The sequence below is a fragment of the Schistocerca nitens genome, chromosome 1 (genome assembly GCF_023898315.1).
Source record: "Schistocerca nitens isolate TAMUIC-IGC-003100 chromosome 1, iqSchNite1.1, whole genome shotgun sequence".
NCBI classification, from domain to species: Eukaryota; Metazoa; Arthropoda; class Insecta; order Orthoptera; family Acrididae; genus Schistocerca; species Schistocerca nitens.
Window position 1 is genome coordinate 659,353,340 of NC_064614.1, and position 24,542 is coordinate 659,377,881.

Genomic DNA, 24,542 nt, shown 5'->3' on the forward strand with positions numbered 1-24,542 from the left:
AGTTATGATTGTAGCTGAATTGAAGGCACACATTGCACAACACATTCTGAATGTGTCCTCTGAGACACTCCGACCTGCTGTAGGACGTGCTGTTTCTCGATTTCAACTTATGGCAGAAAATGATGGACAGCATGTTGAATATGTCTTGTGTCAGTCTCAAATAGCTATAAATCAATGTCATTTTTATGCAGATTTTAGCCACAGGACAATTAAAAACTGAGACCATTTTACTGTTTGTGTGTTATTTGGCTTCAGGAAAATTAAAAACCAATTTTTCCCATCTGATGTGGTACAGCATTGCCATGGTAGATGCTTACCTAACTAACAGTGCCACAAGTTTACATTTAGCAGCTCGCTGTACTCATTTTAGTCATTGGTCCTACAGTTAAGAAATTTATTGATTCACTCAATATTTTCTCTTTCTCTTCCATCTTCCTTACCATCTGACTTCGGGGTAAGGGCTGAGAGGTTGACACTTAGATCCGCATCTGTGGGAAACGTACATTTAATACAACTTATAATGCACCTATAAATTTGAGGTCCCCACGAAATTTTGATCCAGTTAGCAGTTTAGCTCTGAAGAAGCCTCCTGCATCTGGTGATGAAACAGCAGTGAATAGTTTTACACGTTGACCACAGTCTCCAAAAATGTGATGTTTTAAGTGAAATAAACATTAGACCACAAAAGCTTCCTCTTTTGTATGACTTGGTGTCTGCACTTGATATTCAACATTGTTTTATATTTGTAGGATATGTGCTCCCATTTCCACAGTGAGGTAAGAATACCACAACAAGTAACAACTGAGACAATTGCAATTACAAAAATACAGCAAGACTAATATCTCCATCAGTCTGTTCATTGAAGATCTCACTGTGTTAACAGAGCAGTGGTTGCCGAGTTTGATAAATAGGCAGTTTTGGAAGTGTTTAGGTGCAGTTCAATTTGATACATACAAATTGTGAAAGGAATTATTTTCACAAGACATTGCTATGATCTGTCTCTCATTACCTCACTGTCAACAGGACATTAAACTCTTAATCTTCCATTCCTTATGTCAGTATGATGCTGTACATATTTTTTGTAGTCATAAATCTTTAAAGAAGTTGTTTCTGATTGTGTATTGTACTCAGTTTACAGGTTACAGCAACGGTTATGCTTGCGAAAGAAACCATACAACTTCTAGACCTTCAGGAAGTGCCATACGTGGACTGAAGACATTTGAACCAATGGATAGAAGTGGTGGTGGTGGAGGTGGAGGAACATTTGTCTTTCTTGTAAGTTGTAGTGATTCATAGTAATGTAATGTAACTCCTTAATATAAAACCCCAAGTTACCTTTTTTTATTATTTTAATAGAAACTTAATATCCCAAGTATACTCTGGCAACTTAAGAACAGACCTTTGAAAATATGAAACCCCACTTATATCCATTTCAGCACTGATAGTTAAGTGTTCATTTGCTAGAGGGCATCTGGTCGTACATTTGTAGCCTACCTGTCTTTTTTGGTTGAGGTGATTGCCACTAACTATCATCTTTACTGTATGCTGTTTTGGATACTCAAAAGGATGGCTACAGTGATACTGAGTTTGACATTGAATTTGGTGGCTCAGAAAGTGAAGAAGAATGTGATGTTACTTCATTACATAATGAAAGAGATGACAGTTTGTCAGTTGAGTAACAAGTGTTCACCAGTGGTACGACATAAATGCATCCACTGTGCTCCAGTCAGCTCCTCCGAGGTGTATGTTCACAGGAAACCATTGTGAAATACATGGTTATGCTTCATGGCTCCACAGAAACTAAAAAACTGACTTCAGGTTTTAGTATATTTTAATCAAAATGCAGTGCACAAGTTTGGTAATCTTCAGAATTTTGTGACTCATTATTTTCAGCTTTAAAAGTTGTCTTTACTTGTTTATCTGTAATGTCATTCATTACATGATGTTCTTTATTAACAAAAAATATTATTTTTGGAGCATAATTTGAAAAAATATTAACATAAGGGGTTACTGCAGTGCATGTTAAGGGAATACATTAAATTATTTTCTTTATGCTGGGTCCAGTTGACAGTTAAATTTGGAATAATTAGTGATGATGTAAAAGATGATGTTCTTTAACTTTCCACATTTCTCTGAAAATGTTTTGACTTTTCATGCTTTGAATTAATTGTAATATATATTTTCTTTTGTTTCTAATGTATAAATAGTTATTTGTATCATTAATTTAAAATTAGTAAAAATTAATTACAGTTTGCTAACTGATGAAGTGTTTTCACAAAAACAAACTACCACGAAGACAGGGTTCCTAACAATTGCACTAACTGTCGTTATCTCATGTTGTACTTCTCATACTCCTCATTAAAAACCATATTATTACCTTGTAAGACCTGAGTTTCTCCTGGTGTATACAATGTTCAAATAACTTACAGGAATGCAGCCGGGTGATGTCATTGACAACCGCTGGAATTTTGACAGGAGCACTCCCTGCCACTGACAAGGCAAAACTGCAGGTTTGACTTGAAAATGGTAAGGTGTGCTCCTTCTGAAATATCAGCATTTCTCAACGATGTCACCCAGCTGCATTCCTGTAAATTATTTGAACATTATCACCTTATTACTCTTCCATATACTTCATTATAAAGCCTTATCACATCTTATACCTCAGTATTGCATTAAATACATCATCACATTATATACTTCAGCTTCAAATCCCTGCTTTGCCTTACTCGCCAAAATGAAACTTCATGGCAACAAATAAGAATACCTAATATTGATAACACAACAGACACCACATAAATCAAATCATTATTTCACTGTAAATAATACATTTTTCTTACTCAAGAGTGAAGGGCTACACCGTAATACATTTTACTTAAAATAAAACTTATTACAGGCAATTCACTTTAACTTGAACAAATGACATTAATATTACCCTCCAATATGTATATAAATGGCAGTGAATTTATTATTTATGCTACTGCTGATGTAACACACAGTTCTGTTAAATTTTCCCATAAAATTTTCAGATGAATTCCGCATTCTTGTATATTTTGCCTTACAGTAAATATTATATTTATTTTTTAACTAAAAGAGGTATATTATTTTGTCCACGCTTCTATCACAACTAAATTTCCAAACACAAAATAAATAATTTTTCCCATTAAATTAACAGACATTTAAAACTCTTTGCTTTCATCCTTTTAGATAAAGTTAAAAATAACAAAAAAAAAAATTTCTAATTACATGTGAATGAAGGTCTCAAACCCAATACCGTTAGACACTGCAAACTTATTGAAAACTACCTTTTGCACACTCTTTAGTTTGCTGTCACCTTTGAAAATTTTAGATATATCAATTATTGGGAATGTCATGACAGTTTGATTTAATTTTGCAAAGTCAGTCTTTCCAACCTTTCATACTCTACCTACCTGCTTTTTAATTGTATTCACATTGCTTTCAAATACTCGTACTTTATTGACCATTTCAAATGTTTTATATTACCTTTCAACCTCGCATTCTGTCTCAATGTGACCTACTTTATCAACACTTACATTTGCAATTTCCTCACCTATTTCTACAGGGTGTATATGACCCGGGACAACTGGGAGATCCAGGAAAAACCCAAGAATTTTTTCATGCGGGAGAAAACCGTAAAATACCCGGAAATTTTTTAGAATTCCGGGAACTTTTCATTGTTTTAGTTTTCAGTTAAATTTGTGCAACTGACTGCTAAGAACCAGTACTCTAACAAAGAATATTACTGTATCTCGCTACTGCAGAATAATACTGCAGCAATAAAACACGAACGAGAGAAAAAAACGTAAATAAATCTTAAGTTGCAAAGGAAATGCACCATATACAACTACAAAATACAGTACTCATACAAGTGTCTGCCAACAGCAAAATGTGTCAAAGGCTTTAGGAAGACTATGCAATGCTTCATAACAACAAATTGCCTCCGATGAGCGTGATGTCACAACTGTTTACATTAGATTCGTTTGAGCGGTTGCGAGGGAGCTTATGTGCATGTGCAGTTGAGTCGCATATGAGTAGTACCTTCTCCTGCTTCTGGCTACAGAAGTGTGGCAGTTAGCTATGTGAGCAAAAGCAGCTAGCAGCCAGATGCTATCCGGAAAAATTTTTGGCCGGACCGCTACGCTACTAAGGGTCAGTTACACAGTCCCCGGCTAGCAGCCGCTAAAGTTCTATTCTGGGAGTAGCCCGGAAAATGCGTTGTACCAACAGGTAATAACGCCTAACCAGAGAATAAATGTGGGATAACTAAACTGGTGACAGTGGCAGGGTTAGTGAAGTTAACCAGAGAATAAGTTTTGACACTGGCTGGAATGGTTACAAGATTAGTGATGACAAGATTGTTTGTTAGAAAGAGGAAAGAGAAGAAACAGGGAATCACACAAATTATGAAAGAATATCATGATTCTAAATTTATACAAAAATTTCGTACTGCTACTTTTCGATCTGATGCTTCAGAAACTAGAGAGTATGAATGAAACGTGAAACTATTTCCTAACATAAAACTTTTTGCTATTAGTAGGCCTAATAGGCATTTGATATTGGTACTTCATGAATTATATTCTGTCATGTTATAAAAATGACAATTTGTGCAAAAACAGTCTCATTTATTTGGCGTGTGTAACAATTGCTGCAATATTAGGCCGGCTTATTTCATTTTATCTAGCAGACAGTGACAAAATACACATAATCAGATCGAAAAACCACACCAGTCTTGGGTACTACTTGTATTAACAGCTTTTCTAGTATTAGACAATGACATTTCGTTCTTTCATGTAGCAAAATGTTGCCGAACTTTGATGAGGTAATAGATTCTTTCCCAGAAAAGAAAGTACACCACATAAAGCTGTGGCAAGATTAGAGAGAAAAAAAAGCTAGGACTTGAGGTTTGAAGAAATGTATACTGTCCTGCTTGTCTCTTGTCTTTACTAGTTTTATGTCACACAAAACAGCAAGTTATTAGCTAATAGGCAGTAAAGACTGCAAATTTTCTGAAGAGTTCTTGTTCTGCTGGTTACAAATAATCCCATCCAGTATTAATATCATCCATTTTTTTTTTTTTTTTTTTTTTTTTTATAAAAAAGAGGGGCAGGATGTCAAACCGGCCAACTGGGAGCAGGAGAGGCACCACAGGAGATATTAATTTCCACTGGCCTGAATATAGTTTGATGGCACCCATTACAATTACACGTTTGAATTCCACAGAGTGAAATACCGAGGTGTGCGATGGAAGGATGCTGTGTGAAGAGGCGTGGCACTGCACTTCGGCACACTTATGACCAAATAACGTGTCTTATGTTCCCTCAAACTTATATGTTTTATGTATCAGACTCTTCAGAAAGATGTGCACTACAGAATGAAGATATTTTTGAAAAGTCGATTTTTTAAATTTTTTGCGTCCTACCTCAAACGCTCGAGGGAGGGAGAGTGCCACTATCTAATATTGCTGTGGTTCAGAAATAACGTAGATCCAGAGCTGATGCACTGAGCAGTCTGAGTTGTAGTGTGGAGGTGGTATTCTCCATGTGGCCCGTGTTTACGGTAAGTGGTTTTGCTATTTCCTCTTCATTTGTTCCTCTCACTTCAAATGAAAACAAAATGGATTTCTGTGGGCGGGAGCTATCAAGTGAATTAAAATACATTCACATAATTATGGAAGGGTCTCCCGCATCGTCCCGTATGCTCCTAGGAGTATGGGGCCTCATCATCATCGTCATCAAAATATGTTATTACTTTCAGATTTTATTTTGCTTTCACCTTTCTGACAGTCAAGCATTAATTGCCTTGCAGAACAATGAAGTTATTTTTGTCGGTTTTTTTTTTAAAGAAATTTGACTTTTATTAATCTTTTCCACTGAGGCAGTCAATTTATTTGAAACGAAGTGTTTAATTCCACACTATTGGCTAGTTTCAACTGTTCGCTGTATTTAAAGTTCACATTTCCATCTTCTAGCACATATGGAATTATGCCATAATAAAAAACCAAACATGAGATAAAACAGTACTGGTACTCCAAGAAAATTTACATCTGAATCTGGAGATATGAATGTGCACTTTAAGCCAAATTACCATTTTAGTATGGTCCACAAAATTCCCAAACTCTCCTAATGTCTTGTTTCTTTTATGACGTAATGTAAGATGTTTTAATGTTTTAGACGTATGAACATATGGGCTTCCTGCGCCATTGTAGCTGCGCAAGTGTGGTGATGCCTGTTACCTGGCATGCTCTGACATCTGCTGAAGTGAACCTATTTCTAACAGGTCGTGGGAAAATATTCCGAATGGTTGTTTGAAAAGTGTACTTTCAAAGTAAATTTCCTTTTATGGAAGATGAACTCTATGCACGAATGTCTGATGAATTACTTAAATCACAGAGCATTTGGGTCTCATTCAAAAATCAAATCTTTGAGGATGACCATTTAGAATATTTTCATGCCCAGAAGATAAGGCATTTATGTTGTTGTTAAAAATTTTACTGGCACATTTGTGTGATGTATCTTAAAATGTGACACGTGCAGAAAATATCAACATTATGTGTGAAAGCTGAGCTTCTCTGGCAACTTATTAATCTTAGAGAACAATATTATACATCTACATCTAGATGGTTACTCTGCAATTCACACTTAAGTGCCAGGCAGAGGCAACACTCTGTATATTAATTTAAACCATTACCTTTTCCTATTTGTGTCTTCGCACTACCTGACAGTGATGTTGCTATTGGCTGACTACATCAAGTGTCCTATGCTGTGAATATCCACTGTCATTGGCTGGCGAGATCGCTTGACATGAGCTGTGATTGTCTTACAAAAGTGCATCGCAATCTCGATTTCGAATTCGAATTTATACTTTCGTAATATGAAAATATGCAGTGTACATGTTGCTGCACATCTCGTTTTCTAAAGTGCCGGGAAATTCTATGCCGGTGTATAAAACCACAATCATTGAAAGGATTGGTAAGTTTGACAGTTTCGAGGAAGAGTATAGTGCTGCTTAACACGGAAAAAGTGTATTTTTAACCAGGAAATCTGGGAAAAATCTGGGAATTTTTTTCCTCTTCCATTTATACACCCTGTTCTACATTCATTACCTTGACATTATCTATTTTGTCTGTTTGGGAAATCATCTCATTACTATCATTATCAGATCAAATTTGCCCTACTTCAGCTAACTCAGCCTTACAAGAATCAACAACTTGAATGCCAAATATTCTTTTACATTTTCTAATATATTTATTTATTTATTTATTTGTCCACTATACCTTGTTGGTACATCGAATGTACATAAGATATTGGACATCATTTAATCTGTTTCAAGCAGACTTTTATTGAATCTTTCCTATTGTTCATATCTTCAATATAACTGCTGAAACCAGCTTTCAATCTTTTTGAATGTCATGGTAATGTCATATTGTTACTGCATACCAATGCCAGTACTGCCAGAGTGCCGATTCATTGATATATTGTTTACTTTCACTCAGCTTATAAAATTTGCCACAATGTGTAGCTAACATCTTCCGTATTGATGCTCAGCATTTCAATTTACATGTACATAAATAGTCATTGACTTTCAAATGTAATTGCTGTGAAATATTGATGATTGATACTCCACTACTGCATTGTTGATTTGTTGAAATTTTTGCTTTATAGTACTTGTTTTATTTTGTTAATTCATCCAACTTTTTTGTTTTTGTGCAATATTGTCATTTGATGTTGTTTCTGTCAAATTATTCATTAAGTTAACGTTTGCAGTTTGTTTATTTTGTTTGCTTTTGCAATATTTTTATAAAAATTTGTCCAACAATGAAAACTGTGTTTTAATGGAAAATACTAGTGATACGGATGATTTTAGAGAAGGTAGCAGGGTTTCAGAAACCAACAGTGATGTTCTTGTTGGTATATTGATTGAAAGTGAAGACAGAATTAAAAATATACAGTATATTGGAATAATTGTACCTGAGACATTACAACCACTACCACATCTATTTTATGAAGTGCCTGGAACACAGCACATGCCACCAATGGAATCTTCTGTAATTAAATGTTTCCATTTATTTTTCACTGCAGCATTACTTCAACTAATTATGACCAAAACAAATCACTCAGCTAAGCAGTTTGTTTCTATACATGCTGCTGCTGCTACTTTGTCCAGTCTGTATGAAAAGGCAAGAATGTCACAGTAGCTGATGTAAGAGGTTTTATAGCATACTTACTGAATGTGGGGCTCAGCAAAAGACCTAAATTGTTTTAATACCGGAATCTGAAACCTTCAAAAGCATTTCCATCCTTTGACAAACTTTATTCTGCTCCAAAACACAAGTGTTACGTGATACAGAAATGCACACATTGAGCAGAGCGTGATGTACTGTATAATTACATTATTTTACTCAGAAATGTGTATAGAATTTGTGGACAGTAGTGAGTTTCTTTAAACCAAAAGCGGTGTTAATTATATGGGAACAAAATCCAATTTATATTATTAAAAAGAATACTTTTTATTTCCTCATATACAAACAATTTAAAGTGAAAAGAGTATGACAATCTGCTGTGCCATAATAAACTACATACTTGCATGCATTACTATTTTTGCCCAGTTTTTAATTTATGCCCAGCTTTGAGTTCATTTCCATTCTTAAATTGTCAAATTTTGACTTTAAACTACTGATGTCACTTTGAAGACTATCAGAAATTTCTTGACTGATTTCTCTCATCTCTACCCTTATACTACTGATGTCACTTTTAAGCTCATGACTGTTTTTGTCTTGTTTTACATTCAAAATGTCATATTTTAAATCCAGCATATTAAAAAGATCACTATTTACATAATTCAATAATGGCAATAATCACTCATTTGCTGCAACTAATATGGGATTTGGTATTTCCGGTTCTACTCAATCAAAAAAAGTTTTGTATCACCCCGGTTCCCAGAACTCCTGAAGATAGACGTTGACTGTGGATATTGTATCACAGACACAGTCCCTTTGACTGTTCAGAGATGTCACTAAACCTGCCCAAAGATGTAAACAACCATATATGAGCAGCGGCTATTAGACGGAGGGGTCTGACATTCCATCAGTTCCAGTCATTCCACTAGGAAGGAGGTACACGGCTCGTGTTGTCTGTAGTTAAACCATGCCTAGACAGTCAATACCAAGGTTCAGTTGTGCCCGCATTGTCAATTTGTGCCAGGAAGGGCTCTTAACAAGGGAAGTGTCCAGGCATCTCGGAGTGAACCAAAGCAATGTCATTCGGACATGTCGGAGATACAGGGAGACAGGAACTGTCGATGACATGTCTCGCTCAGGCTGCCCAAGGGCTACTACTGCAGTGGTTGACTGCTACCTACCGATTATGGCTCGGAGGAACCCTGACAGCAACGCCACCATGTTGAATAATGCTTTTCATGCTGCCACAGGACGTCATGTTACAACTCAAACTGTGCATAATAGGCTGCATGATGCACAAATTCACTCCTGACGTCCATGGTAAGGTCCATCTTTGCAACCGTGACACCATGCAACGTGGTGCAGATGGGCCCAGCAACATGCCAAATGAACTGCTCAGGATTGGCATCAAGTTCTCTTGACCAGTGAGTGTCACATATGGCTTCAATCAGACAATAGTCAGAGACGTATTGGGAGGCAACCCGGTCAGGCTGAATGCCTTAGACACACTGTGCAGCAAGTACAGCAAGGTAGAGGTCCCCTGCTGTTTGGGGTGGCATTATGTGGGGTCAACGTATACCGTTGGTGGTCATGGAAGGAGCCGTAATGGCTGTACGATACATGGATGTCGTTCTCTGACCGATAGTGCAACCATATCAGCAGCATATTGGTGAGCCATTTGTCTTCATGGATGACAATTCATACCCCCATCGTGCACGTCTTATATGAATGACTTCCTTCAGGATAATGACATCGCTTGACTAGAGTAGCTAGACATGAACCCTATTGAACATGCCTGAGATAGATTGAAAAGGGCTGTTTATGGACAACGTGACCCACCAACCACTCTGAGGAATCTGATGCCGAATTGCCATTAAGGAATGGGACAATCTGGACTGACAGTCCTTGATATACTTGTGGATAGTATGCCACAAGAAATATAGACATGCATCAATGCAAGAGGACATGCTATTGGGTATTAGAGATACCGTTGTGTACAGGAATCTGGACCACCACCTCTGAAGGTCTCACTGTATGGTAGTACAACATGCAATGTGTGGTTTTCATGAACAATAAAAAGGGTGGAAATGATGTTTATGTTGAGCTCTATTCCAATTTTATGTACAGGTTCCAGATCTCTCGGAACCGAGGTGATGCCAAACTTTGTTTGATGTGTGTAGATATTCTTCTAACTGTACTTTTAGTTTTACATCCATATCACTCAGTACTCGTGACTGACTTGCATTTATTTCAGTGTCTCAACTTTGAGCCTACTTGCAATGTTGTGCTACTGTCAGAATACAGTTCACTCTTAACAATGAAATAATTTTTATCATTAAATTCTAATCCATGCTACCATCATCAAACACACAGTTTACAACTTCTCTGACACTCATTTTAGCAATAATTACAGAACACTGAACAAAATAAACACTTTAGTCTTAATTCTTGGTGTGTTGTGTTCTCTTAAAGAATTTTGGCCCCCTGCCAGGGTAGTTTGTGTACCTCAAGATGCCTCCCTGTTAGACAATGCTATGCTAATATTGTACCAATATCTTTGGCTTTCACTTGGCTGAAGTCCATTCCAATATGGTACTGTCCGTGATATTGCTCATATATATGTACTGTTTCGTTTTCACGTATCGACAGTTCCAGTTATTTTTTACTAATAAAAGCATTGCAAACCATTGAAGTATTTATGTCTTAGTTGTTGTGACTCACTTATTTTCTGTCTCCTGCCACTGTTTTTTAACCATTGTTTGTGTATATAATGCTACCATTTCCTTGACTTAAAAATTTTTGTGAGTTCATTTCCCTATGCCTGTGTTACCCAGTATCCTTTACCTGATTCATCATATGTAAGTTTGCTCACCTGGTACAGTGCCTTCAATAATTATGTAGTTGGTTGGCGATGGTTTCTTTGCACTGTTGAAGGATCTGATGAATATAATTAACGTAATGTAAAACACACTACAGTAATTAATTGTTGGTTTCTTCATAATATTTGTAATCAGTTATCCTTGTCTAATGATCACCTTTGTCACAGGCAATAGTCTAACTCTTTAGACCAAGTTTGCAAACTACATTCATTAGTGCTTTATGACACAATTCTGTAGTTCAGTTTTCAGTCACAGAATATACATGTTGACGGCTAAATACAGAATGTTTCACACAGATAATCTCATGTAGTAACTATACAATTTGCTAGTTTACTACATATTGTTGATATTTTGGTATCTAGTCACAGTCTGTCTCAAGTCTTTGTATATCACTCCTATTTACAGAGATGAATAAGATTAAAAATCAGAATTTATTATTACATTTTAAATGTTAATGTAAAAGGTAATAAAAACATAAAGAAACAATAGGCAAAGAAGTAAGTCTGTTTAACTATGAGCTGCATAACAAGAAAATATCCAAAATAATAGATCCTACTTTACTTCTGTATACACAAAGATTCCCAAAGACTGCCAAAAAGTATTGAGAGTAGAATAATTAACAAATTAATAAATTATTTTATTGAAAGCAGGCATGTTTGGAATTAGATAAATTTGATCTTCAAAACTGTTAAAGTGCTGTATCACCTCTTGGTCTATTGGTAAATATCAAGCAATGAAGATGCGAATTCATGAGTTATAGATCTAGCCATTCCTTTAGTTTTTAACTATTTAAGATTGGAACATTCTAGATCATGAAATTTTTTAATACAAATTAATTTTGAAATGTTAAGTTTTTGGAAAAAGTAAAATGTGTGTTGTTAAAAAAAGCAGGATGAGGTCTTTTGTATGAGCTGTGTTACTTTTGATGTAAACAGCTATTTGCATACAGAAAATTTCACCTTTGCCTGATTTTCATTTACCAGTACAATAAGCCATGAATATTCCTTTAAGGATAATGTTTCCATGCTAACCAAATTTTTGTAATGTGCTACCCAGGCAGTGGAGTGTCACTAGTTAGTTTCAGATGAAAAACCAAGTGGCTGAAAAGAACCAAGTACATGATGGCAAACCATACACAAATCCCATCAACAGTGTAAGAACAGAACCTGAATAGCAAACTGAGAGAAATAACCAAAAACTAACATGCCACTGTGTGTGAATAGTAATACTAAGTGAAAGATTAGAAAACATGAAAACAGCTGATCATGGAATGAATATGCATTTTCCTGTTGCCTACAATGCCAGATGGTTTTGTCATCTGATGCTGTGCCCATGCTGCCCACAGTGTTGCCATTAAACTATATAACTCTGGATAGCCAACATTGCTATGAACATCTCACTACCATTGTCCAAGTCTGACAGTGATACTAAAGCTCTCTCACCTTTAACAGGTGCGTAGGATCAGAAATGACCAGATCCTGGGCAAGGGGAAGCATTGTGCAGGTAGCCCTACAAGTGGCTCCAACAGAAACTCAATATCCAGTGTTTCCATCCACATAGCATTCTGTTCAGTTGCTGCCTGGTCCACAAGAGACTGATTCCTGCCAAAGAGCATGTAGAGGAACTTCGGCTGAAGTTTAGAAGAGTAGTTGACCAAGTACTAGTTAGACATGAACACTTGACAGCACCAAAATAGGCTACCTCTTAGAATTCTTAAGTCCAGCCATCTGCATAGTCTGGCAACACTCTTGGACAAGGGAGTGTTGGATTCCACTCGAGCTGCTACAATTCTGTGTTGACTCTTGTTGTTGTGATAAATATCACACAATGTAGACGCAAAGTTGCGAATTCAAATTTATTTTCGTAACTGCATTTTGGCTGTCTACTAAATTTGTCAGTCTAATGGAACTTCAGAAATAATGTGTTTCATATTGTAACTCACCAGCAAAAGAGCTCATGGCTTCATCAAAGTCAGAACAGTTCATGTTTGAGGGTTCCCTTGCCCTACAGCAGTCACCGGCAACCAGCCTCCTGCCACCATCTGCCTGATGCCAGCCACTATCTGACCAGGTGAACAAAGTGTGGCACATCGCGGGTATGTTTTTGATCTCACATTGCTAAACATAAAATGGCTTGTTATTGTAGTGTGATTTTACACATGAAATAACTTCAATAAACTGAGTGTGCAGTTACACAAGTATCATAGGTTACTATAAGTGTATTTACTAACTGCCATTTTCTTATTTGAAGTTTTAGTATTTGTCTTGCAGTTATGAATTGGATTTTTCATACTTGAAATTTACAAACATTGCTTACATGTCGATATAGCTGTAGGTGGAAAAAGGTCAAACATTTGTGACATGTTCACATTGGATGGACATACTTCTGTGAAGGAGATCATAGTGCAAAACACCCCTTTTGTGCCACCAGTTGCAAAATATTATCTGTTCTGCCCTTTGCTCGAGGAGATGTCCTTTCTTAACACTCAGCCATTAATTTCTTCTTAATAAATTAACATAATCACAGATTGCATAGGAATGCCAAAGAAGTGAACTGATGACAAAAAAGCAGTGTTAGTTCGCCCTGTGACTATTGCTGCTTTGCATTAGAGCATACTGTACTCCTACAAGTGACCCCTGACCCTTGTGTATTAAATGCAATTGTAACACAAAGGTTAAATTGTGGCAGTTTATCATATTTGTAAATTATCGAGAGTTCTTCAATGTGAAAAGCCATTTATGCCAGAATGGTCATTCTTGAAACAAGAAAATACTTTTCTGATGTGATTTGTTCAATAGTACTTGCCGCCCCAAACATGACACAAATGTTTCTAGCTGCCTCCACTGCCTTGACCACTCTGTTAAGCCCGAAGTAAGCTATATGTCACAAATGTTAGACCTTTTTCCATTTGTGCCTCTATTTTATAACATGTAAACAATATTTGCAAGACTCAGGAATGCAAAATCCATTTGTAAGTGCAATACAAATACTAGAACTTCAAATAAGAAAATAACAATAAATTGATAAATACCCTCACAACAATCTAGGAATATTGTATAACTGCCACACGGGATTAGCCGAGCGGTCTAATGCGCTGCAGTCATGGAGTTTGCAGCTGATCCTGGCAGAGGTTCGAGTCCTCCCTCAGGCATGGGTGTGTGTGTTTGTCCTTAGGATAATTTAGGTTAAGTAGTGTGTAAGCTTAGGGACTGATGACCTTAGCAGTTAAGTCTCATAAGATTTCACACACATTTGAACATTTTGTTGTATAACTGCACAGTGTTCACTTGGTTTATTGAAGTTATTTTGTATGGAAAATCAGTATACAATAAAAAACAATTTTATGTATACCAAAACAAGAGCAGAAACATGTCAGTGATGCGCTGTGTGTGTTCCTTGGTTGGGTGGTGGCTGGTGTTAATTGGCCTGTGGCATGGCCAGTTGCCAGTGCCAGCTGTAAGGTGGGGGCACTCTTGATCACAAACAGGTCAGATTTTGATGCAGCCATGAGTTCTTTTCTGGAAAGTTTTGCTATTACTGATGTGTTACAAAATGAAGCATGTTATCATTGAGATTGCATCAGACTGATACCCTTAGCGGGCAGCGAAAATGCAGAACTTTGTGACTGCATTGCATGATGTTACCTACTAGATCACAAGCAGATAAAGCAGTGTAACAGTCTGAATAGAAGACAACACTTCCTCATACTACAATGTTGCCAGATCATGCTTATGTCTGAATTTAGAATTTTGTGAGGTGGCCAATTTTTGTGCTGTAGAGTGTACCTAGTAGAACAGCTTGTGATGGGTGGGGCTTTCCATGGAATACTGCCTCTGTGAAGAAACTTCTAAAGATGCAGCACTACTATTCAGTAATTATAAAGCAAAGCATAGAATTATAGATAGATAAATGCTAAATGAAATATATATTACTGTTAAAATGGCTGTACGTGAAATGCTCAACAACTTTTGTGACAGAATCTTATCAAAATAGCTTTCACAAAATCCAAAGAAAATCAGGTCATATGTAAAGTCATGAATAACACAAGAACTGAAATTGTTGGTAACAAAACAAAAGTAGAAATTTCTCAACATTATTTTCAAAATTTTCCATTACAGACATTTTAGTGCTGCTGATCTAGTTTAATTGTTGCACCACTAAAAAGATGAGTGATACAGATTTTATTTCAGTGGCTTTGAGAAACTACTGAAACTGCTAAAATTTGCCAAGGCCCCAGGATGTGATGGAATTGCTGTCAGATTCTACACAGATGTTGGAGCTGAGTTAGCTCCTCTTTTAACCATAGTATGCTGTAGATCCTTCAAACAAAAAAATTGTGCACAGTGGTTGGAAAAAAGCACAGGTCACATCCATTTACCAGAAATGTAATGGAAGTAATTGACAAACTGCTGTCCAATATCAGTGATGTACATCTGCTGTAGGATTTTAGAACACATTCTGAACTCAAATGTAATTAGGTATCTATTGGCTGCCTGCCTGGAGACAATTTTTCATAGGATATAGTGACTAGTTGAAGTTTATTTTATGTGTCAGTTCATTCCTTTATATCTCCTTCATCTGACGATGGAAGATTTTGTGAACTGATGATTTTTATTTATGGGGGGAATCAATAAGTAATGCAACACATTTTTCTCTTGGCCAGTTTCAGTTGAAAAAAATTCAGAATTTGTTGAGGGACATCATGGAATATTCCTGCTTCAGCAAATATAGATTCGTGAAGTTCCATTTGGTGGTCGCACTACACATAGCCTTAAAAGTGTCGTATGTAACCGAGGTGCTTTCCAAGCAGAGAGGTTATCATTGAGTTTCTTTTGGCAGAAAACCAGAGCATTGTAGATATTCATGGGCATTTGCATAAGATCACATAAAACTGTCTGATCTCCAGTTTGCTGGCGGGTTGCGCACAGCTGTCACTTCTGCAGTGTTAGAACAAGCGGACACTCCCATTTGAGGTGATCGATGGATCACAGTCAAACACCTCACTGTTCAACTGGCTGTCTCTGTTGGTAGTGCTGACACACTCGTCCATTGGTACTCAAAGGTGTGTGCCTTCTGGGTTCCTCGCTAGCTGACAGAAGATCATTCGACAGCACGGATTGTGCACCTTCAGACTTCCATCTCTGTGGTCCAATGAAGGATGCATGCTGTAGGAAGCAGTATGTGGATGATGTGGACGTTATTGATGCTGCAAGACATTGGCTCCTACGTTAATTGGTAGAGAGGTACCATGCAGGCATACTAGCTCTCCCTGTAAGGTGATGTAAGGCTGTTGGACTGAACTGAGGGTATGTTGAAAAAGTTTTTTAGTCAGAAGAGTGGGGTATAAATGGTGTATTGAAATCCTGAACAAAACAAACCTGCTTTCAGAAGCAAAATGAGTTGCATTAGTTACTCAACACTCCTTGTATATTATCATGTAAAATTGCATCCTGCACAGTAGGCCACATTTTTGCTGATTGTAAACACTGTCTGATATCAACTGATTCTCATGATAAGTGATAATTAAAAGTTACATTTTATTGTGAACAAGTTAACACATTCTGCAGTTACGTGAGTGCTGAGCTCGTTTTAAGAAGAAATAACTAAGTATGTATAAACATCATATGCCTGAAGCGCATTGCTAATTTTTGTGGTTTTTCAAGACAAAAATCAAAAGAGTCTGTTCAGCAGGCAACTTACATAAAACTGTCATATGGATGTACCACCCACTTCTGTTTTTGAAATTAAGAAAATTGTGTAGTCTCTCAAAACTAAAAGCTCAGCTGGGTGTGAAGGTGTTGCCAGTCAAAATATAAAAAGACTTGTTCCTACATAATAAGCACTATCATTTTTGAATCTTTTTTGAAATACATAATACATTACTGGGGGCATTTTTCCAGAAAACTTGAAATAGTTTTTTTCAGCAAACTGTATTTGGGATTTTCATTGTTAGAGAATTGTTTCAGTTTCCAATTTATGCAAGTAGCCTTGTAATTCTTCCACCATAATTCATGTTTCAATTACTGCCAGTCCTTCACTATCATACCTAACTACTTGTTTTTTCATCATCCATAATTTCTACAGCTGTGACTATTAAGTGGAATTACATCAAATGTGTTCACTATCAGGAATCTCCATTATCCTGCTAGTAGACTAGTTGTACATTACATGTCACTCCATGCTACACATTTATAGTTCATATGTTACATGAATTAAAAACAGAAGAGTCAATGGAAAATCACTGATACAAAAAACAACACTATTATTGATATATAAAATTTTCAAAATTTTAGTTTTTCTTATTTTAAGGGCGTTTAACAGAATAATTATACAATAGAAAAGATTATGTCTGTAGTAGCTTTCCTATCTATGGGGAACCAGTTCTGTTATTGATTCTGAGAAAGAAGAACATATGCAGCTTTACACATTGTGTAAAAATTATTTAATAGGATAGATAAAAACCATACTCACCAAGTAGCAGCAGAATACACACATAAAAGATGGTTGTAATTGGCAAGCTGCCAGAGTCAGTGGTTCCTTCTTCAGGCAGAAGGATTGAAGGGGAAGGAGGAGTGGTGAAAGAAAAGGACTGGAGAGGTCCAGGAAAAGGGGTAGATTTTGGGAAAGTCACCCAGAAGTGCACATCAGAGGAGACATACCATACAGGATGAGAGGGAAAGACTGGTTAGTGGGGACTGCATTGGATGAGATTTGAAAACCTGAGAACTTAAAGGTGGAAGACAGGGTAATCTGCTGACAGAGATTACTGGTTGAACATCATGCATGAGTTAATAAAAGTTAAAAGCTAAGTGTATTGTACGTAACAGAGGTGGGAGAGGGTGAGGTGAAAAATAGATTGGAAAGACAATGAAAGATATAGAAAACTAAAACGGACTGAAGCAAAGAGTAGTTATAGTGAAGAAAAGCTGAGACAGAAAAAATTAATATAAATTAAGGCCAGGTGGTAGGCGAGAACCAAGGACATGTTGTTTTGCTAGTTCCCCACTGCAGAGTGCTGAGAAACTGGTGTCTGGGGGGAAGAATCTAGATGGAGCATGTGATGAAACAAGTGCCAAGGTCACGAATGTCATGTTGCCAAGCATGCTCTGCAACAGGATATTGCGAGTTGCCAGTATACACCCTCTGCCTATGCCGATTCATGCTAACTGATAATTTAGTGGTAGTCATGCTAATGTAGAAGACCAGTGTTTACATGACAGCTGTTATATGACGTGTCATTTTGCAGGTGGCTCTCCCTTTGGTAGTATATATTTTGCCAGCTACAGGGCTGTTTAGGTGGTAGGAGGGTGCACAGGGCAAGTCTTCCAGCAGGGACAGTCACAGTGGGTAGGGAGATGGGTGCAGAAGGAGCATAGGGTCTGATAAGAATATTGCAGACATTGGGAGGGTGATGGAAAGCTATTCTAGGTTTGGAGGGCAAAATTTCAGACAGAATAGATCTCATTTCAGGACATGATTTTAGGAAGTCATGACCCTGTTGAACTAGCTGATTAACACATTCCAAACCAGGATAATACTGAATCACCAGTGGTGTGCTTCAAAGTTGTTTTTTGGAGGGATCAGCAGTACCAGGTTTGGATGTGATGGCCCAAGAAATCTGCTTTTTAACTAGGCTGGTGGGTAATTATGTGCAGTGAAGGCTGAGGTCAGAATGGTGGTGTATTGCTGTAAAGAGTTTGCATCTGAACAAATATGTTTACCTCAGATGCCAAGGCTGTATGGGAGGGAATGTTTTATGTGGAAAGGATGGCAACTGTCAAAATGTAAGTACTGTTGTTTGTTGGTAGGTTTAATGTGGACGGAATTGTGTAGCTGGTCTTTGGTGAGGATGAGATCAAAATCTAGGAAAGTGGCATGAGGTTTGGAATAGGATCATGTGAAATTTAATTGGGAGAGGGTATTCAGAGATTCCAGGAATTTTAGCAGGTCAGCCTCACCATGAATCCACATGGTAAAGATGGTCTGGTACCGAGCACATCAGGTTTCGAATCTGTGCCAGACGGCATGGACCTCGATTACCACTAGAGGTCTCTGCAGCTGTCATGCCGTAAGCCATGACTGCACAGTGTGTTACTTTGCTTATTTCTGTGTATGAGTGGACGTTGTTGCTTCTGGGAGGTTTTTCACTTGTGACCCTGTTGCTTCTTGTGTGTTGTTGTTCTTAGTGTCTGCTCAGTTGTCCGTCGTTGTTCATGTCTGTCCGGTTTGTTTATTCATGGGCTGTGCCCGTTCAGTCCCACCGCATTTTTGTTCATGGCCAACCCCACAACCGTTCCGGTCACAGTTACAACATTTTGGTGACGAGGATGTGATGGTGGTAGTTGTTAGCATGGAGGTGAAGTTGGTCTGTCTTCTGGAGCAACAGCAGCAGCTCATGCATCAGCAGCAGCAGCAGCTCCAGTTAGACAGCAGTCGCTGCGGTTGCTAATGGACAAAGTTGATGCAAGGGACGCACTACCACAACAGCTTCTGAGTCCTTAAGTGTCCGATGCTTTCCCTAGTCCGCTGTCGTTCCTCCCATTTAATGATGCTAAGGAAGACTGTGAAACATACGTACATTGGCTGAAGCAACATTTCACGGCTTTTCACGTCACGAATGACTCCATGCAGCGGTCGTTGTTTTTGTCCGAGGCCTCCCCAGACATGTTCTTTCTTCTCCCATTTGCTGACCACCATGGCACCATCTGGGGTATTTCCACCCTATGTGCAAGTTTCAGGGGGGAGGGATCTGGTTCCAAGTGCTGTGGGTTTCGAATCAGTGCCAGACGGCATGGACCTCGTTTACCACTAGAGGTCTCTGCAGCCGTCGCGCCATAATCCGTTGCTGCGTGTGCTCCTGGCCTGCGTTTAATGTGAGGGCACCATGGTGGAGGCACATGGTACCAGTGGCCAATAGCAAAGTACCCTATCATGTATTGAAATGGCTGCCTCTCACTCAGTGAGGCAGTCTGATATTCGCGTGAGTCTCTGATATCTCACCTGCTGACAGCGTGTTACTTTGCTTATTTCTGTGTATGAGTGAATGTTTTGATTTCGGGAGGTTTTCGCTTGCGACCCCATTGCATCTTGCGTGTTGTTGTTCTTAGTGTCTGCTCGGTTGTCTGTCATTCGTATCCGTCCTTTCCTCTCCATCCATTTCATTTGTTCGTAGGCCGTGCCCATTCAGTCCCACTGCGCTTTCGTTCACGGCCAACACCGCAAGTGTTCCGTTCATGGTTACAACAGATAGCATCAGTGTATCTAAACCAAATTAGGGGCTGAAGACTTATGGATCCCAGGAAAGCCCCCCCCCCCCCCCCCCCCCTGCTCTGTTTTTAAGTCTTCCCCTTAAAGGTGAAGTAGTTGTTGGTAAGTAGAAAGTTGATTAAGGTAAGTAGGAAAGATTTCATAGGTTTGGAATCAGTTGGGCGCTGACTGAGGAAATGTTCAGCAGCAGACAGTCCATGTATGCGGGAGATTATGTTGTTATGTAAGGGGGTGGCATCGCCGGCCATTGTGGCCTAGTGGTTCTAGGTGCTTCAGTCTGGAACTGTGCTGCTGCTACAGTTGCAGGTTCGAGTCCTGCCTCGGGCATGGACATGTATGATGTCCCTACATTAGTTGGGTTTAGGCAGTTCTAAGTCTAAAGGACTGATGACCTCAGATGTTAAGTCCCATAGTGCTTAGAGTCATTTGAGGTGGCATCAATGGTGACAAGCAAGATGTGTGGTGGTAGTGGGATGGACAAAGATTTCAGACAATCTAGTGAATGGTTGTTATCTTTGATGTAGGAGGGGAGTCTTTGTACTATGGGTTGCAGGTGTTGATCAACTAAGGCAGATATATGTTCAGTGGCTGGTTTGAAGCCAGCAGCTATAGGACAACCAGGATGATAGGGTTTGTAGATCTTAGGAAGAAGGTGTGTGGTTTGGGCGGTGTGAGAAGTTCTGTGGATTGAGATGTTAATCCTTGTGAGGGACCTGAGGTTTTAAGGATGGACTGCAGGTCAGTTTGAATCACACATATGGGATCTTGATGGCAGATGCTGTATATAGAAGTGTTAGACGGCTGGTGTAGACCTTCACTAACATATTCCTTTCAGTCAAGTACCACAGTGGTAGATCCTTTGTCTGCTGGGAGGATAATGATGGAATGTAGAGCCTGGAGTTCTGCAGAGAACAGGATAGGGTCATGTTGCAGGGACCTGAGTAAGGGTTGTGAAGCATTGTTGGATGTGAGGAATTCTTGGAAGGCTTGTAAGGGATGATTCTGAGGTATTGGTGGTGGATCTAGTTGGGATTGTGGTCTGTACTGTTCAAGGCAGGGTTCAATGTCTGTTTTGTGGTTGGAAAGGTTTTGGGATTGGGTTGCAAAGTGATATTTCCAGTGGATATTAAATGTGAAGGAATGTAGGTCCTTCACCAAAGCTGCATGATCAGATGCAGGTTTAAGGCTGAAAGTGAGGCCCTTAGATAATACAGATAATTCTGGAGGGGTGAGTGCTTTAGATGAGAGCTTAAGGACACTGTATTGTTGTGACTTGTTCTTGGGATTATGGGTTTTTCTTGGTCTGGGAGGCAGTAGTGATGGCTGCGGGATGTTAAGGAGGTTGACCAAGCTCAGTTTGTAGGAGAGGAGTGGTGGTTGATGGTGTGGCTGTTTAGGGAGCTGCAGAGGGACAGGAAGGGAAACGAAACACCACTGTTCGGATAGGTTAGGGGAAGGTGGGATAGCTTTTTGAGGTGAAGTCTGGCATGCTGTTGCAGTTTGGAGTGGGCTTGGCAGATGATACCATTCTAGGAATTGTGAGGGGGCAGGTAAGTGCAGGATATTGTAGAAGGAGAGAAATCTGGTAGAGTGGAAATTGGCTGATGAGGCATATAGGTCACAGGTTAGCTGGGTAAGAGCAAGAGACTGCTGTATTTGGAAGTGTAAAAGAACCTGGTGTAGGTTAGGATTGCATCAAGAAACATGGACTTTCAATGTTAGGCCTCTTGGAGTAACTCCAAGGGACAAGCAGGTTTCAATAAACAGAATGTGGGATCTTAGTTTTAATAGTGCAAAGGCATGTTTTTGAAAAGAACAGAGGTAATAAGAAATGGGAATCATCATGACAAGAGGGGACACTTTGGAGACTTAGAAATTGTGGGGGTAGCAGAAAATAAATAAGTAAATAAGCAGGTATATAGAAAGATAGAAAAATGGAAAAAAAGCAAGGAAAAACATCAGAAAAATTAGAAACATTCATACAAAAATCATTATTAAGAGGTAATGAGTGGGTGATCGATATGATACGAAAAAACTTATTGAAAAAGGAAAAAATCGATATGGAAAGTCGTGAGACTGCTGTATTTGGAAGTGTAAAAGAACCTGGTGTAGATTAGGATTGCATCAAGAAACAGGGACTTTCAATGTTAGGCCTTTTCGAGTAACTCCAATGGACAAGCAGGTTTCAATAAACAGAATGTGGGATCTTAGTTTTAATAGTGAAAAGGCATGTTCTTGAAAAGAACAGAGGTAATAAGAAATGGGAATCATCATGACAAGAGGGGATACTTAGGAGAGTTAGAAATTGTGGGAGCAGCAGAAAATAAATAACCAAATTGATAGAAAGATAGAAAAACAGAAGAAAAGCAAGGAAAACATCAGAAAAACTAGAAACATTCATACGAAAATCATTAATAAGAGGTAATGAGTGGGTGATCAATATGATATGAAAAAAAGTTATTGAAAAAGAAAAAAATTTATATGGAAAGTTGTGAAAACAGAGAAAATTTTAAAAACTGGGTGAACAGAAAGCAAAAGTCATTGTAGTAAATGTAAACTACGTAGCTTGGGAATTAAAGTGATATAAGAGATGGCAATAAAAGTCAATCAGAGCAGTATGCCAAAAAACAAAAGCACGAAAACATGAAAGAATAATGTTTAAACAAGATAAGTGGATGGTGGAAAAGAAAATAGCTGTCAAATTTGCGAATAAGCCGGTAAAAGACAATCAGGAAAATGCCATGCAGTGTAATGAACTGTAAATTGTATGCAAATTCATAAATAAAAATGGAATTGATATGTTGTTGTTGTGGTCTTCAGTCCTGAGACTGGTTTGATGCAGCTCTCCATGCTACTCTATCCTGTGCAAGCTTCTTCATCTCCCAGTGCCTACTGCAACCTACATCCTTCTAAATCTGTTTAGTGTAATAATCTCTAGGTCTCCCTCTATGAATTTTTACCATCTATGCTTCCCTCCACTACTAAATTGGTGATCCCTTGATGCCTCAGAACATGTCCTACCAACCGATCCCTTCTTCTAATCAAGTTGTGCCACAAACTTCTCTTCTCCTCAATCCTATTCAATACCTCCTCATTAGTTATATGATCTACCCATCTAATCTTCAGCATTCTTCTGTAGCGCCACATTTCGAAAGCTTCTATTCTCTTCTTGTCCAAACTAGTTATCGTCCATGTTTCACTTCCATACATGGCTATGCTCCATACAAATACTTTCAGAAACGACTTCCTGACACTTACATCTATACTCGATATTAACAAATTTCTCTTCTTCAGAAATGCTTTCCTTGCCGTTGCCAGTCTACATTTTATATCCTCTTTACTTTGACCATCATCAGTTATTTTGCTCCCCAAATAGCAAAACTCCTTTACTTCTTTAAATGTTTCATTTTCTAATCTAATTCCCTCAGCATCACCCGACTTAATTCGACTACATTCCATTATCCTCATTTTGCCATTGTTGATGTTCATCTTATATCCTCCTTTCAAGACACTATCCATTCCGTTCAACTGCTCTTCTAAGTCCTTTGTTGTCTCTGACAGAATTACAATGTCATTGGCGAACCTCAAAGTTTTTATTTCTTCTCCATGGATTTTAATACCTACTCCGAATTTTTCTTTTGTTTCCTTCACTGCTTGCTCAATATACAGATTGAATAACATCGGGGAAAGGCTACAACCCTATCTCACTCCCTTCCCAACCACTGCTTCCCTTTCATGTCCCTCGACTCTTATAACTGCCATCTGGTTTCTGTACAAATTGTAAATAGCCTTTTGCTCCCTGTAGTTTACCCCTGCCACCTTCAGAATTTGAAAGAGAGTATTCCAGTCAACATTGTCAAAAGCTTTCTGTAAGTCTACAAAGGCTAGAAATGTAGGTTTACCTTTCCTTAATCTAGCTTCTAAGATAAGTCGTAGGGTCAGTATTGTCGCACGTGTTCCAATATTTCTACGGAATCCAAACTGATCTTCCCCGAGGTTGGCTTCTACCAGTTTTTCCATTCGTATGTAAAGGTTTCGTGTTAGTATTTTGCATCCGTGACTTATTAAACTGATTGTTCAGTAATTTTCACATCTGTCAGCACCTGCTTTCTTTGTTCAGTAATTTTCACATCTGTCAGCACCTGCTTTCTTTGAGATTGGAATTATTATATTCTTCTTGAAGTCTGAGGGTATTTTGCCTG

The 24,542-nt window shown here is 38.3% G+C and overlaps 1 protein-coding gene across 3 annotated transcripts in view; it reads left to right on the forward strand.

Moving 5' to 3' along the window:
• The window catches only part of LOC126258990 (leukocyte tyrosine kinase receptor-like), a 717,375-nt gene that overhangs the window by 552,356 nt on the left and 140,477 nt on the right, over positions 1 to 24,542 (forward strand). For all 3 annotated transcript variants that reach the window (XM_049955685.1, XM_049955687.1, XM_049955688.1), the window contains exon 13: positions 1,132 to 1,275. In XM_049955685.1, coding sequence (XP_049811642.1) covers positions 1,132 to 1,275 — 144 coding nt within the window. The remainder of the gene's footprint in view (positions 1 to 1,131; positions 1,276 to 24,542) is intronic.